The 14,327-nt window shown below is 36.2% G+C and overlaps 1 protein-coding gene across 1 annotated transcript; it reads left to right on the plus strand.

Moving 5' to 3' along the window:
- The first annotated feature begins 7,089 nt into the window (after positions 1-7,089).
- On the plus strand, positions 7,090-13,433 carry fam219ab (family with sequence similarity 219 member Ab). Its single transcript, XM_060883335.1, has 6 exons — positions 7,090-7,327; positions 10,616-10,715; positions 10,962-11,064; positions 11,721-11,801; positions 11,905-11,959; positions 12,341-13,433. The coding sequence occupies exons 1-6, from the start codon at positions 7,271-7,273 to the stop codon at positions 12,497-12,499; spliced, it is 555 nt and encodes a 184-aa protein (XP_060739318.1). The 5' UTR covers positions 7,090-7,270; the 3' UTR covers positions 12,500-13,433.
- The last annotated feature ends 894 nt before the right edge of the window (positions 13,434-14,327 follow it).

The raw sequence follows: 14,327 nt of genomic DNA on the forward strand, positions 1-14,327 counted from the left end.
TCTTGAATTTAAGTAAATGCATAATGTATTTGAGGTGGTAACAGGAACAGAAAATGACTGGCTTCTGGCAGCATTACACTGCACTGTCACTGATTGCTTTCCTATAACAGCACACACCCAAATGACTTATTCCTTAAGTCATTTAAGTGTCTATATGACATCTGTAACCAAATACAAATACAGCTATGAATACAAGTCAGGCTGTTGCTAGGACTGGGGGTGGCTTAGAGCTAAACAAAAACATTGCACAAGCATGATACTTTATGCAGAGCTTAAATAATAGGCAAGTGTAAAGCTGAAGTACAGGGTTGCCAGGTCTCAAAAAATCCCAACCACATCTCAGAAACCACAGGACCCATTGCTGATTTGCAGTATGTGTAATACCCTCCACCCCTAATCTTTGTAATACATTTTAAAACAGAAATTATTGTGTACATAATCGATACACCATCTTCATTTAGGTTTCCCTTTTGTTTGCCATACATGAGGTTTATGTACCTTTTGCCATATGAAGTATCCCGGTCTAAATGCTGCATCCAAAACAAACCCACAACACTATTATTTTCCCAGTTTTTCACAGATCTTTGTTGTGCACAAACTGAGCCATAAACTGCAGACTAAACTGCAGACTGCGTTGACTAAGGTATTAAACTATAATGAAGTTCAAGCTCAAATTACTTTGTGGTTTAATACCTAGAGTGCTGAAGATGCACTTCACTTCTCTTTATTACATTCTTTCAGTAATATCCTCTATTTTACACATGGGAGCACACAGGGCTTAGTTTGCCAGGTACCATTCTGGCTCCACTTCCATATTTTGACGATTATGAACTATGAAGATGAGGGTTGTTGGATACCAGAAGAAACAAACACTATCCTGTTTTCTACCCTAGTATGGAAATGTCACCATGTTGGGCTGAAGACACTGCATTAAATCATCCCAGTGCATCATTGCATCATCTAGTCACCGCACACACTTGTCTCTAATATCTGAAGATGGCAGGCACCTATTTATAGATATAACATCACGTCAGGAAAGAAACTAACTTCTTCCCTAAACATCATCACATCATCAAATGTTACAGATGGGTATACATGGGTATTAAAACTATAGCTACAGAAATGATACTGTGAACAAGCACAGTAATAGAAACCTGTGATTTGCCTTGCAGACAGAAATACAGTTGGAAATGCTGTAAATCGACAGCTTCCGTCTAATAAGAACCGAGAATGTAAGAGCTTTCTCCATCTGCGGAATGCATTTATAAAAAAAAATCTTTTATCATGTGATACACTGTGACAGAATCCTTGTGTAGGTTATCATGCTATTAAACATACTGCACAAAAAAATTAACCATTCACCAGGGATTCATACTTGTAAAAACATGCCATTAAGTATGAAATGTGAATAGAGTGAAAAAGAATGAAATGTGCCAAGTTTCAGTTCATTTCCAAGCACTTTGGCACCTCGGTCCCATTAGTATGCATTATAGCCGTTGAGTTACGGTATCACTGCTTCTCTCAGCTCCTCTGCAATTCATTTGATAAAACAACCAAAACAAACATCAAATGCTCACAGAGGGATTTTCACTCAACTTGCAATTTCCAGAAGGAGAAACGTGCAGACAGCCACGTTAATGAGTTCAGATCAAACACACAGTCATCCAAGGCCCTTACCGCACCGGAACTTGGAGGTTTGCAGAGGAAACATTAATGGAGTTGACTTTTTTCTTTCAGCTTTGAAGCAGACAGATGGACTTTGTAGAGATTTGCTGGTGCACCAGCTCTTCCCTGGGGAACTTTGGTGTCCTGAACACACTCACACACAACAAATATAGGACTACACAATAAGAAAATCTCCCATCTGCGAGGCTGCAGGGTTCAGATGAGTTTACATAAGCTAGATATCCAAAATGAACCAGAATATCCCTTTTCTGTCTCCATCATCCTCTCTCAAACACATGCACAGTATTTACAGCATTCATAGCATTATAGAGCAAATCTGGGCTAATTTATACTTCTCATTCATATCAAACTCATCAGACAGAAAGTCAGTTCACCTGCCTGAGGGGTATCACAGAGACATGTCCTAATGCCAGACCTGTCAACGATAATAAATCTCAAACTGACGTGTGGTGTTTGATTACAAGGACATTCAGTCAACCGCAGTAACACTTGTCCATTCTTTGACAGTCATACTATTATCTATTTTTTTTATTCAGCTATATTACATACAATAACACTTCAATTCAGAAAGGCAGTTACAAGTTTGAACACCAGACATGGAAGGGATAAAACATTTGGGGACATAGCTGTTATAAAAAGATTTTAAATAAATGATATGTTGGAGTGATGCTCAGGAATTCACCTCAAGCTTACCCTCTGATAAATGGCTATATTACCACATCACCACTGTATCTTTGCAAAATCTTGCCAATCGTGCTAGTTTTGATTTACATTTGATCCTTTGATATAATGAATAAAATCATACACATAATTAATAAAATATGGAGGCAAAGCAAAGAGATTAGAGCTAGGTTAAGGACAAGGAGCATCTATTGGGGAGCAATAAACAATACTACTCTATACATGGTCAATATTTGTTGGAAAACCTTTGCTTTTTAAAAATGCAAAAGTAGTTTCAGGTAGATTTTGCACCTCTTTGGAAGAAAACTGACTGATGAGCTTTCTTGATCTTCTTGAGACACACTCGCTTCTGTTTTTGATGTTAAACCCTGACAGACATTATTGTCTGGCTGCAAAAATGGTGAGCTACATAAGATGATACTTTCCTTGCTGACTTAAACATTTTTTTCATTCAGGTGATCAGATCAGGACCAAAAAAGAAGGCAAACAGGCGGAAAACTAGATTATAATGCTAATAATACCCCAGAGGTTAAATCGATTATAGGTCACAAGTCAACTTCATTCCATGTTTGGCCACACAAAATATGAACTACTAAAATTATTCAATTTTGAGGATGCAAATGTTTAATAACCACATCATAATCACACTGCAAGAAACAACATTCATTCAAAAAATGTAACTTGTTTTGAAGCTAGTTCATGAACAAAGCTGATGTTAAGAATGATAAACAAATGTAATTTAATACACTAAACATTATAATCCACTGCAAACATTACAGTTTCAGTATATTCTTACTATGACGCATTTTCAGGTTTTCTGTATTTATAACCAACAGTTAGAAAGGGATTATTTAAATAGCTGAGATTCTAATGTCATGCCGCGCAAAGGTGCTAGGTTACGCCGCTACCGGATTGAGGTTTGTTTATTAATTTCGCGATTTCAGATTTTATACAGTCCAAGATGTTTTTTTAATGGATATTATGCTAGCGACTCAGTGTCAAAATCTGAAGGTTTTACATTGTTTGGGTGATTTATTTTTACCTCAAGTTATACTGTAAATAGCACTTTCAAAACTGTCATGTCTGGTGCCTTTTTTTTTTAAATTTAATTGAAAAAACATTAATTAAAACTTGTTCCTAAATAAAATAGAAACAAAACAATGTCAAGGCAAGACCCATAAACTGAATAAATCAAGAAACAGTTTATGGAAAACATAAAAGAAAAAATGTTGAGAAGCACCATATGAATTATAACAACAACAACAAAGCAAAACAACACACTAAACAACTAAGGTGAGAAAAGACAAAACCTATAATGAAAGACTAATCAAGGAAGAATGAACAAGTGCGAATTAACACAGGAAATGAGTGGGGGAATACGTCGAAGTGTTCAAAATGCATTCTAGGATGCCCCCTGGTGGCCTGGTGGTGAAAATACTATGTTTTAATTTCAAGCAAAGTTCTAGCATTTTGCTGTCCGTCTGCACTTCATTTCAGAGCAAATAGAGAGAAATTTCCATTTGAAAATTTTATTCCAGCCATGTAATGAACATTTTGACATATAGTATCTTATTACAAACTCAGCTGTTTTTGTTTATGTCCATTTGCTCATGGGATGTAGCTACCCATTAAACATTAACATTCACATGTCTATGCTTGATATGTCTTTTTCGTGTCTCTTGCTTTTCTGTTTCTTTACACTTGGAGGATCTTAAATGATGCCTCAACATGGTGGTGGATCCAGAATGGTGGATCCCATACACATGTACCAGATATTCAGAAATCTTCACTGTTTAGGCATTTTGGAAGACGGAAATGAATAAATAATATATTTGTAGCAGTCCGAAATAACCCAACTGGCCACAGTTTAATGTTTATGCCAATAACATAAAATATTTCCACAAATTGAACTGGAAATGTTTACTTTTTAAAGTGCATAAGATCAATGAGGCACTTTAACAAATGCAGCAGTCAAAACAGTCAGATTGAATAAAGACAAGCTTACAAAACAAAAGCCTAGCTATCTAAGTATGATTTCTCACATAATGAATGTCAAGCTTACGTCAGGTTAAGAGAGAGAGCGCACAGAACAAAACACAATACTTGAAGACAGTGGCTGTATTTAGAAGTGCTGCAAACACCCTCACTTGGATACATACAACTAAATGAAAGGCTTGGAGCATGTGGCGCTCTAAAATGCCCTGAATGACCACACACACATTCACAAGTGAAAGCAAAGACTAAAGGCCTTTGGAATAGTCCAGATTAAATGTTAATGATCAGGAAAACTACACACCCTAGTTAGCAGCAAATTAGTAACATTTACTTTTTCTCAGAGATACAGCTTATTCCTGTTCCGTATACAGGAAAGTTTTCAAAATGTAAGCTAACTTCAAGTATCTGACTTTTCCAGAAACAGGCAGAGTCAGCTCAGCCAGGAACAAAGTTACTGAAACTGATATCTGCTCAAACCTCGCACTTCAGGACTGATTACCTCAATTGTATTCATTATTAAGAGCTCAATACCTTTTAAAAATGTAATGTTTTTGTAATGTAATGTAATGTTTTTTCCCTCTCATAAATTATATCATATAAAGTTCCAGGTCACAGATGTGCTCATTTAATTCTATAATGGCTCATGGTATATTGATAATCTCTTTGTAGTAGACACCACTAATCCTCTAATCCTTTTTATCCAGTGTCACAGAGAAGACAGTAAGCTTTGAGTCTGGATTCTCTTCAAGCCTTCTCAGGGAGGTGTTTTCCCATCGTTGTGTCTGTTTCACTCATTTGGGATCCAAATCATTTCAAGTGCTATAGAAATAAGATGGAATTGAATGCCTGACACAAAATTTTCATTCAATTTGTCCGGTTTTTTAAATTTTTTAAAAGATTCTCAACCTTCCTCTGCTAGCTTCTAGGTTTAGTTGGTATTCTGCTTCTCTTGTAAGTTATCTTCTAAACAAATCCATGTCTTTAAAGGAATAACTAACAACATGGATTTGGGAGAAAAATGTTAAACATGTTTAAAAAAAAAAAGAATCTTGAGCTTGAAACTTTTTAATCCCAATTATAATGTTCACTCCCCAACACTTCATCAAAATCATTAAACCAAGAGACATATTTTAATTAATTGCATGCCTTTGGGACTGCCTGAAAAATATGTGCTTTTGTGTGTTTTGACAGCTTGTGTGTTTTGATAGATTATATTACTTAAGTGGGATGGATTTCCATTTAAATTGGTTCACCCAAAGTCCTCAGTGTTTAATTAATACTTGTAGTGTTCTGATAGTCTTTATATTGATTACAGTTTGAAATGAACACCTACTCCATTTATATAAATCCAGTATGACTGTAGACTTAGTAGATGTAGCACCAGCACATTTGGCAGGAATTTGACAGTTTATTTACCAACAATTGTTTTGCGTGAGGACTCTACAGAATGATTTATTAATGATATATCCAAAATCCACCTAGACTGTTACATAAATGAGATCCGAGACCTTATATGTGAGACATAATCCATGGGAATGTATTTAGCTCCCTCTGCTGACTGATTTGAAGCAGAATAACACTAATGATGGTTTTCAAAAGGTTTCATCTCATGCTGTGTGGTTTTCTCCAATGACTAAATCGTTTTAACTTTCTTTGTGTTTTTCTTTAATTTATTTTAATATTTTCCTGGAAGTCTATAAAGATACGTGAGGAAAAACGATTTTCTGAATTTTCTGAAGGAGGACTCTGAACGAGTTCCTAAACATGAGTAAATGGTAAGAGTGTAAATTATAATTGCATTATTCATTGCTTTTACCTGTAGATATTGTCACAAATCAGCTTTTCAGAAATAGATGTAGATTTACTCCTAATGTTAGAATGGCAAAGAAATTGAAGATGCCAACTACATAAGGTCTTTGAGGACAACAACCTCCTAATCAATACACAACTGTTGGACTTTATATGACTGTAGAAAGAACATTATTCATAATAACACTCTCCGGCGTTATAACAATGATTAACCACACGCTCCACTGTCACCCAAATGAGTCTTTTTTCCTCTTTAATCTAAGGGAGTTTTCCTTGACCACAGTCACCTTAGTCAAGAAACTGACAGAAATTAATGTACCTGCAACCATGGCACATGTGCGCAAAAATCGACTAGTCTGGATAATGCTTGAAATAAAATAGTTATGTCGTTGTGTTAATACGTCCTCAGTATCACATTTGTAATTTTACGAGATTCAGAGGTAGAAGGTAAGCAGGGCAGGAATCGCTGTCCAAGGTTCTGAAAATAATTTCTGCTGCAGGTGTGTCCAGCAGGTTGCTTCTTTAGAGCCACATGACCAAAACCACATAAAACAAATTTCAAAAAATGGGATGTTCAGAAAGCGCATATGGCAGTGATGCATGGGCAGTTGTCAACATACCTTTATAATAATTTTGTCACTTAAGCATATGCAAGAGTAGGGCAGCATTCAAATAAAATGAAACTAATCTAATCATCACTACTAGAAGCAGGATATAAAGGTCTAAAGAAGCATAAATATGTGAGTGGTCATCTGCAGAACCACCTTTTGGGGGAACACCGCTGTAGGGAACCGGAAGTGGGCGGGTCAAATCTTAAACGCTTTCCTCTGCACTGCGCACTAGGTAGCGTGTTGAATTCGGTTATTTCAGACCCTATGTAGGGAGCGAGGGGACATTCGGGACGCAGCCACCGTTTTATCAACCGACCGCTGGGATGAAGGAGAGACGGGGGCATCCTCGGGTCTGAACTCATATTTGAAGATAAGAACATCGCGATTGAGACCTCGATTCACTACGTGTGTTTGTGTGTGTTTATGTGTGTGTGTTTGTTTTGTTTTGTTTGTTTGGATTGTTGATTAAGAAAAGCATCTGAGCCAAAATGATGGAGGAGATCGACCGATTCCAAGTGCCGACCGAAGCTGAGATGCAGGCCTTGGTGAGTAAAAGATCAGTGTCACAAATGATAACAAATTAAATATTACTATCATGACGTATCAGTGATATGTGCAGATTGTTACAGTGTGGGAATAAAATCCGGTTGTTATCTGAATGTTCTCCGGTCGCAGAATCTAATCACAGCTGTCGATGTTTGGAAATGCATCGCATGGGGCGGAGATGTCACTAAATATATGATATTGACCATTAATTCGTATTCTTAATTTTTGTTATACTGATTACAATGACTTAGTGATAAATCTGATATTTGATCAGATGTTCTGTGTCACTGGCTGTGCTGATGCGGTGATGCGACAGCCATAAAATATGGTGTTTCCGTCTCCTGAAGCTTCAGCATCCAGCTTCTCATTCAGGCCAGACTGGGAGTGTATTACCACTGTCTGCAACCCACACACACACACACACACACACACACACACACACACAGCCTGCAGTGTAGCCATACCGCTTCATTGTGTGACTCTTCAGGGTGGGATGATTGTCTTCAATCTTACTGATTTCATCTTGTCACTTTACTGCTGTGTTCTCGCTGCTGGTTTCTTCTAGCTGCCGGCATTTTGAAACAGACTGAAAAAATGCAGGCCCGATGCTTTCCTGCAAACCCAAAATAAACTAATGCAACATTCAAGCCATAAGCAAGCCTAAGACATGACTCAAGATTCGAGACCAAAAGAAAGCATCGGGACGCTTCTGTGTACTAATAATCTTACTCATACCCTAGCTCTTAAAATCTATCTGGAGGATAGAAGAGATACTATTACTGTTAATATTAATATGTTGAGTAAACTCTTACAGCACTGAATTAGCATATATGTCCTTGCTGTGCTAAATGAAATCCTAATGTGCTGATTTGTGCGAAGTTTGTAGCTCAGTGGTTGAAGCTGTCTGTGAGCTAATGATCGCATGGCCATTAACCCTCAACTACTTGGACAGTACTTGTATTCACTTGTATTCTGCCTCAATGGTGTCTTGCATTGGATAAAATCATCAGCCAAATGAGGAAATTCATCTCACAATTGAGTATAACCATTCCAAAACAATGGGAAAATATAGTGGTTTTCCCTTTGCTTCACTCTTCTGAGAAGGCTTTCCTGTAGATTTTGGAAAGTAGCTGTTAGGATTTGTGCACATTCAGGTATAAGAGCATTGATTTGGGGTTTGTCTCTGATTTTGACTCTGCCCTTAACACACCATGTCTTTATTGAGCTTGCTTTGTGCACAGAGGCATTGTCATAGTGTATTTTATACAGATTTGAGCCTCTTAGTACCATGAAGGGGAAATTATAAGATACAGCATAGTTTATAGACAATTGTGTGCTTCCAACAGTTTGAGGAAGAACCACATATAGGTGTGATGGTCAGGTGTTTACATACTTTTGTCCATGTGTCAAAAATACTTTTCCATAACTAAAGCAAAAAACGATTCAGGACATTTTTATTTTTCAGCTGTAAAATCATTGCAGTTAAAAACCGATAAACATATGATTTGTGTCCTCTTACATTATTTAAGATTTAGACACAATCACTGATTCTGAAACTAATAGCATACAACATAGAAACTTGTGGACATTAACAGAGCTTTCCTTGGATGGAGGATGTTTTGTCTACAGCAGCTTATGAAAACTTTTCCTGAATTTGATGAACCAAAAATTATACACAGAGGTTTAAGTCTCAGTAGTGTATGAAAAAGAGACTGGATCAGACAATGTCAGGTTGAGAGAGTGTGGAAGTGGGATTAACGAAAACATTTTTCTGCTATCCACCTGCCAGTTTTTTTAACCAATCCAACTAGTTGAGATCTAGTGAATGCATTAGTAGACTATTATTAATAGACTGCTATTATAAATATCGGATTAATTCATTTATTTATTAAATCATAAAATCATAATTTCATTCATTCATTCATTTTCTACCGCTTATCCGAACTACCTCGGGTCACGGGGAGCCTGTGCCTTTCTCAGGCGTCATCGGGCATCAAGGCAGGATACACTCTGGACGGAGTAAATCATAATTTATTGCTTTTAATTCCATTAAAATGATTATCTCAGTATATAACATTCCTCTTGTGGCTGTTTTCTGTGGCTCAACAAAAATGAATCAGTTTCCAAAGTAATTTTATTAAATATCCATTTGTTAGTATGTCAATTAGTGTTTGTGATCACAAAAGGTTAGATTTATGAACTTCATGATGAAAAATGAACAGTGCCTTAAATAATATCAGCAGCAAAGTACAAAATGCTGAGCATTATGTGAATGAAATAATGCCAATAATTGTTGGTTGTTTTGTATTTTTGTATCTTTGTAGTAATCTGGTTTGTTTTTTCTTGTCTAATGGCATGTAGGATTTGTGTTTGAGCCTCTGCATCACTATGCAGAGGCCCTCAATAAATTATTTTTTATGGAGTGAACGTTCCAATCTGTTTCAATCTGTTGGTTCTTTTAAAATACATTTATTTATGGTTTTCATCACCAAGATACATAAAACTGGAGGTCAAAACAAATAGGCTTTTGAGGGCCCTTCTCATATAAATCACCTGTCTGAGTAACCATGGATTTTGAAGTTGAGAAATAATACGCAGGCGTTGACCATCATGTTTTATACTCACGATCGAAATTCCCATTAATCAAATAATAATAAGCAGATTCTGATGAAATCGCCACAGTGTGATTTTTATTTGGTGTCCTGTTCACCTTCCCACCGCCCTCCTATTTCATATCTTTTCAAATTTCTAAAGACATCAACATCTATTAAAGCTATCAATTTAATTTAATTTTTAATCAGATTATTTTCTATTAACAAACCTCTTAAGGCAGACCAAATGCAAGAGAATATCTTTAAAAAAGTCATTAAAAAAGAACACAGAATAGCTTAATTGCATATTGTACAAACAAAGTACAACTTACACAAATGACAGATGACAGTATCGTTAGTGTTTTTAGTATGGTTTGCTTTCAATATAAATATTGTGATTTTTTTTGTTTTGCTCAGCTGTTGATTAATTTCAAATCACAGGTTTATGTTATTGCACTTGTTCTAATACATTATTGTTTCTATAGTAAAAGCCCCTTCACAGAGACTTGTATGGCATACACTACACATTAATGGATTAATTATAACTGATTAACACGAGCAATTATTATTATTTTTGTGTAAATGTAACTAATGTTTCCACTTCATAATAAAAATACACTTTTTTGATTTTTGCTTATAAAGAACAAATCTTGGTCATTGGTTGTGTACGATGGACTGTTGGATTAATCGTTTCAGGATCCAGCATCCTCCACTGCATCTGAGGGAGACTCAGACACAAGAGAGAGTGAGCCAGCAACCCTCAACTACAAACCGTCACCCCTGCAGAGGAAAATAGGTACACATTCTAGAAGACCGGAAAAACAACCTCTAACACTGAAGTTTGTCACGTTTAAAGAGCCAATGCAAACCCTGTCACGTACAATTTGACTGTAAATTGAGTTTCGTTATTAAACATGTAAATTAAGCTATTAAACATGTAAATAGGCCAGATTCTGTTTGAAACAAGAAGCCTGTTTTAAATAGCAATTGGCTGATCTGGTGAAATGCTTGACAGAGCAGTGTGTTTTTTTTTTTTTTGTAGAAAAACAACGAGAGTTGGCCAGGAAGGGATCACTGAAGAACGGCACAGCAGGGAGTCCGGTAAATCAGCAGCCCAAGAAGAACAATGTCATGGCCAGAACACGGTGAGAACAGGGATTTATTTTACAGTGAATTCTCAAATTAGAGATGAAGCTTCTTGTTTGGGTAGCATAGCAACTTAAGATAGCTGAACGTAAAATATTTGTCAATACTGGTTGGTTTTTATCTGTTTCCCAACTAATGGTCAAGTCTGCCAGTTGTCAGCTTTCTTTTTACAGTAGATTCTCTCTCTGTCTTTGTCACTTTGTCTCTTTCTCTCTCTCTCTCTCTCTCTCTCTCTCTCTCTCTCTCTCTCCCCCTCTCTTTCTCTTTATTATTCTGTGTAATGAACAATCAAAGTCCTGGATAATCACAATTTTAACTGTTCAAGTAGAGAAACCAGTGAAAATAGACAGTAGAATTGTATTGTATTAGATATCTGTATTGTGAATTAGATGTCATCTAAATATCACTTTCACTGTCCACTTTTGCTAAAACTAATTTTCATTGCCAAGCTGTACTACATGGTGAGTTGCCAAGTATGAAACAACAAATAGACCAAGTATCATTATTTCTATTTAAAATCAATTATCAGTAAAACTGGTAAACTACTAGCAAATGTGCTTCCATTTGACACTGATCCAGAAAATGATCTTTCCATCTTGGTTTGAGGTTAAGAAATGATCTGAATTCTACTTGCTCACTGTCTTTGTCTTGTCAGGCTGGTGGTTCCCAACAAAGGATACTCCTCCTTAGACCAAAGCCCAGATGAGAAACCGTTAGTTGCTTTAGACACAGACAGGTATATCACTCTCAAGTCTCCCTACAAGCCACATGTTAAGTGTCTCTAGTCATTATAGTTGAAACCCTCTCTCTCTCTCTCTCTCTCTCTCTCTCTCTGTCAGTGATGACGACTTTGACGTGTCCAGATACTCGTCATCGGGATACTCCTCTGCTGAGGTGAGATCGCCATTTGTACCTAGGATGCATGCATCATGTACCTAGGATTATACATTAATATCTCTTGATCCACAAACACACCGTGAAGCCTTCAAAAAAGTTGAACTGCTTTTCATTCATTAGAATGTCGTCTAATGCTAAAGTTGATTTAAGAAATCATTTCAAGAGAGAGGTTTTTAAAGTTCACATTGAAAGAGAACATCATAGTCTACAAAATCTGTAAACCTTGATAAACAGTATAACAACAAACTATGCTGGTATAGATAAAAGGTTTTTATATACGATATTTGATACATGTAACGTGGTCAAACATCTAAACACAAGCTAAGAAGAATCAGAAAGTAAGTAATAGCATTTAGCAGCATCTGTTTTCTTCCACAGCAAATAAATCAGGACCTGAATATCCAGCTGCTGAAGGATGGATACAGGTTGGATGAGATCCCTGATGATGAAGATCTGGACCTCATCCCTCCAAAATCGGTGAACCCAACCTGCATGTGCTGTCAAGCCACGTCTTCATCTGCCTGCCAGATCCAGTAAAATTTCTCTCTTTCTTCTCCTCTTCCTTTCTTTCTCTTTCTCTGTCTGTTCTTCTTCTTGTACCCTTATAAAGACATTTAATCCACATTATGGCACGAAATGTACAGGTAATGGTATGATCAAAATGATGTATATAAAATCCTGAACAAACACACACATAAACACACAAACACACCTGCGATAATAATTAATGTTATGACTATTATTATTGGTAGTGTCCTCCTATGGTAGGATGCTCTGTATGCTAGTTAGCTAGGAGGAGATTATGTGTAAAACCTCCCCTGTGGATATTGTGTAATGAAAATTGAAGGTTAAAAATTTATTTAACTGTGCATAAAACACTTGGTGATACTAGCCCAATTTATCAATTGTAATACCTACTTCCATGTTGTACTTCTCATTTTATGTTTGTCGTCTTTGTTTTTTTCTTTCTTTTTTTGTTAACATTTTGAATGGACAGATGTATTGTACGTGCTTAAGGATGTTGCCAAGACACTGTTGAGTTTCATTTTTTGTGCTAGTTGTTCATTCGCGACACTAAACGCAGCATTGTGTAGCATGTATGGAAAACATTGCACTTTGTTTTGGATTTTTTTGTCGATAGTTTTTTTCACACTTATTCTGAGATTCACCATAAATGACCATTCAACAATTTGGAGACGAATGTATTAATTAAAAAAATAAAAAGCATATCCAACTGGCTACTAAAATGCAATATAGCTTATATTATATAAAAAAGACACTTAGTTAGCATCATTTGGTCAATCTTTAAACTTACACACCTAATATCAGTATGCTGTAAAATGCTACCTAAAGTTCGTTCAAACACTTTGGTGTGAGTGACTGTTTCTCATTTTCCTTTTACGTGCTGTGTTCTGGCTTTTTTGACTTTACTTCCATCACACAGGAAGTAAACTTTCATGACTATGGTAATAAAAATGGCTATTTACTTGTGTTTTCTGGGTTGTGAGCAATGTGATATGGCTGTGAAAGAACCATGTCAACTTTTAAATCATCCGAAGGGCATTACTTTATCAAAGTAAATGGAAATTTTTTTGGAGGTAGCGTCAACATGGCTTCCTTTTTAGTATAGTCACAAAATGGTGGACAAACCCGTAAATGTGAATGTAAAATCTACACAGGGTCAATAAGTTAAAATATAAGTCAAAAATATAACCCCTGATTTCTTTCTATTAGGTTTCAAATTTGATCTATTTATATGAAAAGTCCCGTGACCCGAGGTAGTTCGGATAAGTGGTAGAAGATGAATGAATGAATGAATGAATATATGAAAAGTGCTAGCAAAAGTTTTTCTTTTCGCTCATGCTGCTAGATTATCAAGATTATCTAACGCTTCTCATAGTCTGAAGGAAAAACTTATTAATTTTCTTAATGAGAACATTGACAAAATGGTGGTTTAATACATCTACAATCAAGGTCCAAACCTCCTCAAAATGTAAAAATGGAATTTTTCATTTTGGTTTCACAAACTATTCTATAGACCTGCATATAGCTTGTAAAACTAGTAAACAGTGACAAAATGGCAGATGTTCCAGATATCATCGTTGGCATGACAGGCTCAGTTTATGTCCTAACAGTGTAGATGTAGATTGTTTGCTAATTGACAAGATGTGAACACTGCATTTTTAGCCTACGTGAGGAGATGAGGAGATTTTAAAAATCACCACCAACAGGGGGCAGTGTTTTATAATTAAAAACTGATTGCTGTAAATCAATGAAGCAGATACTCAAAGAATCATCACGCCAAAAAGTTGTCAATTAGCCAGGGAGCTGCTGAAGCTGTCAGATTTGCTTTTATGTCTCCAGC

Source organism: Tachysurus vachellii, chromosome 12, assembly GCF_030014155.1.
Source record: "Tachysurus vachellii isolate PV-2020 chromosome 12, HZAU_Pvac_v1, whole genome shotgun sequence".
Classification (NCBI taxonomy): Eukaryota; Metazoa; Chordata; class Actinopteri; order Siluriformes; family Bagridae; genus Tachysurus; species Tachysurus vachellii.

Coding starts and splice junctions, on each gene's coding strand:
- fam219ab (XM_060883335.1), top strand. CDS start 7,271: ATGATGGAGGAGATCGACCGATTCCAAGTGCCGACCGAAGCTGAGATG. Junction 7,328..10,615: donor AAGCTGAGATGCAGGCCTTG/GTGAGTAAAAGA, acceptor TAATCGTTTCAG/GATCCAGCATCCTCCACTGC. Junction 10,716..10,961: donor ACCCCTGCAGAGGAAAATAG/GTACACATTCTA, acceptor TTTTTTTTGTAG/AAAAACAACGAGAGTTGGCC.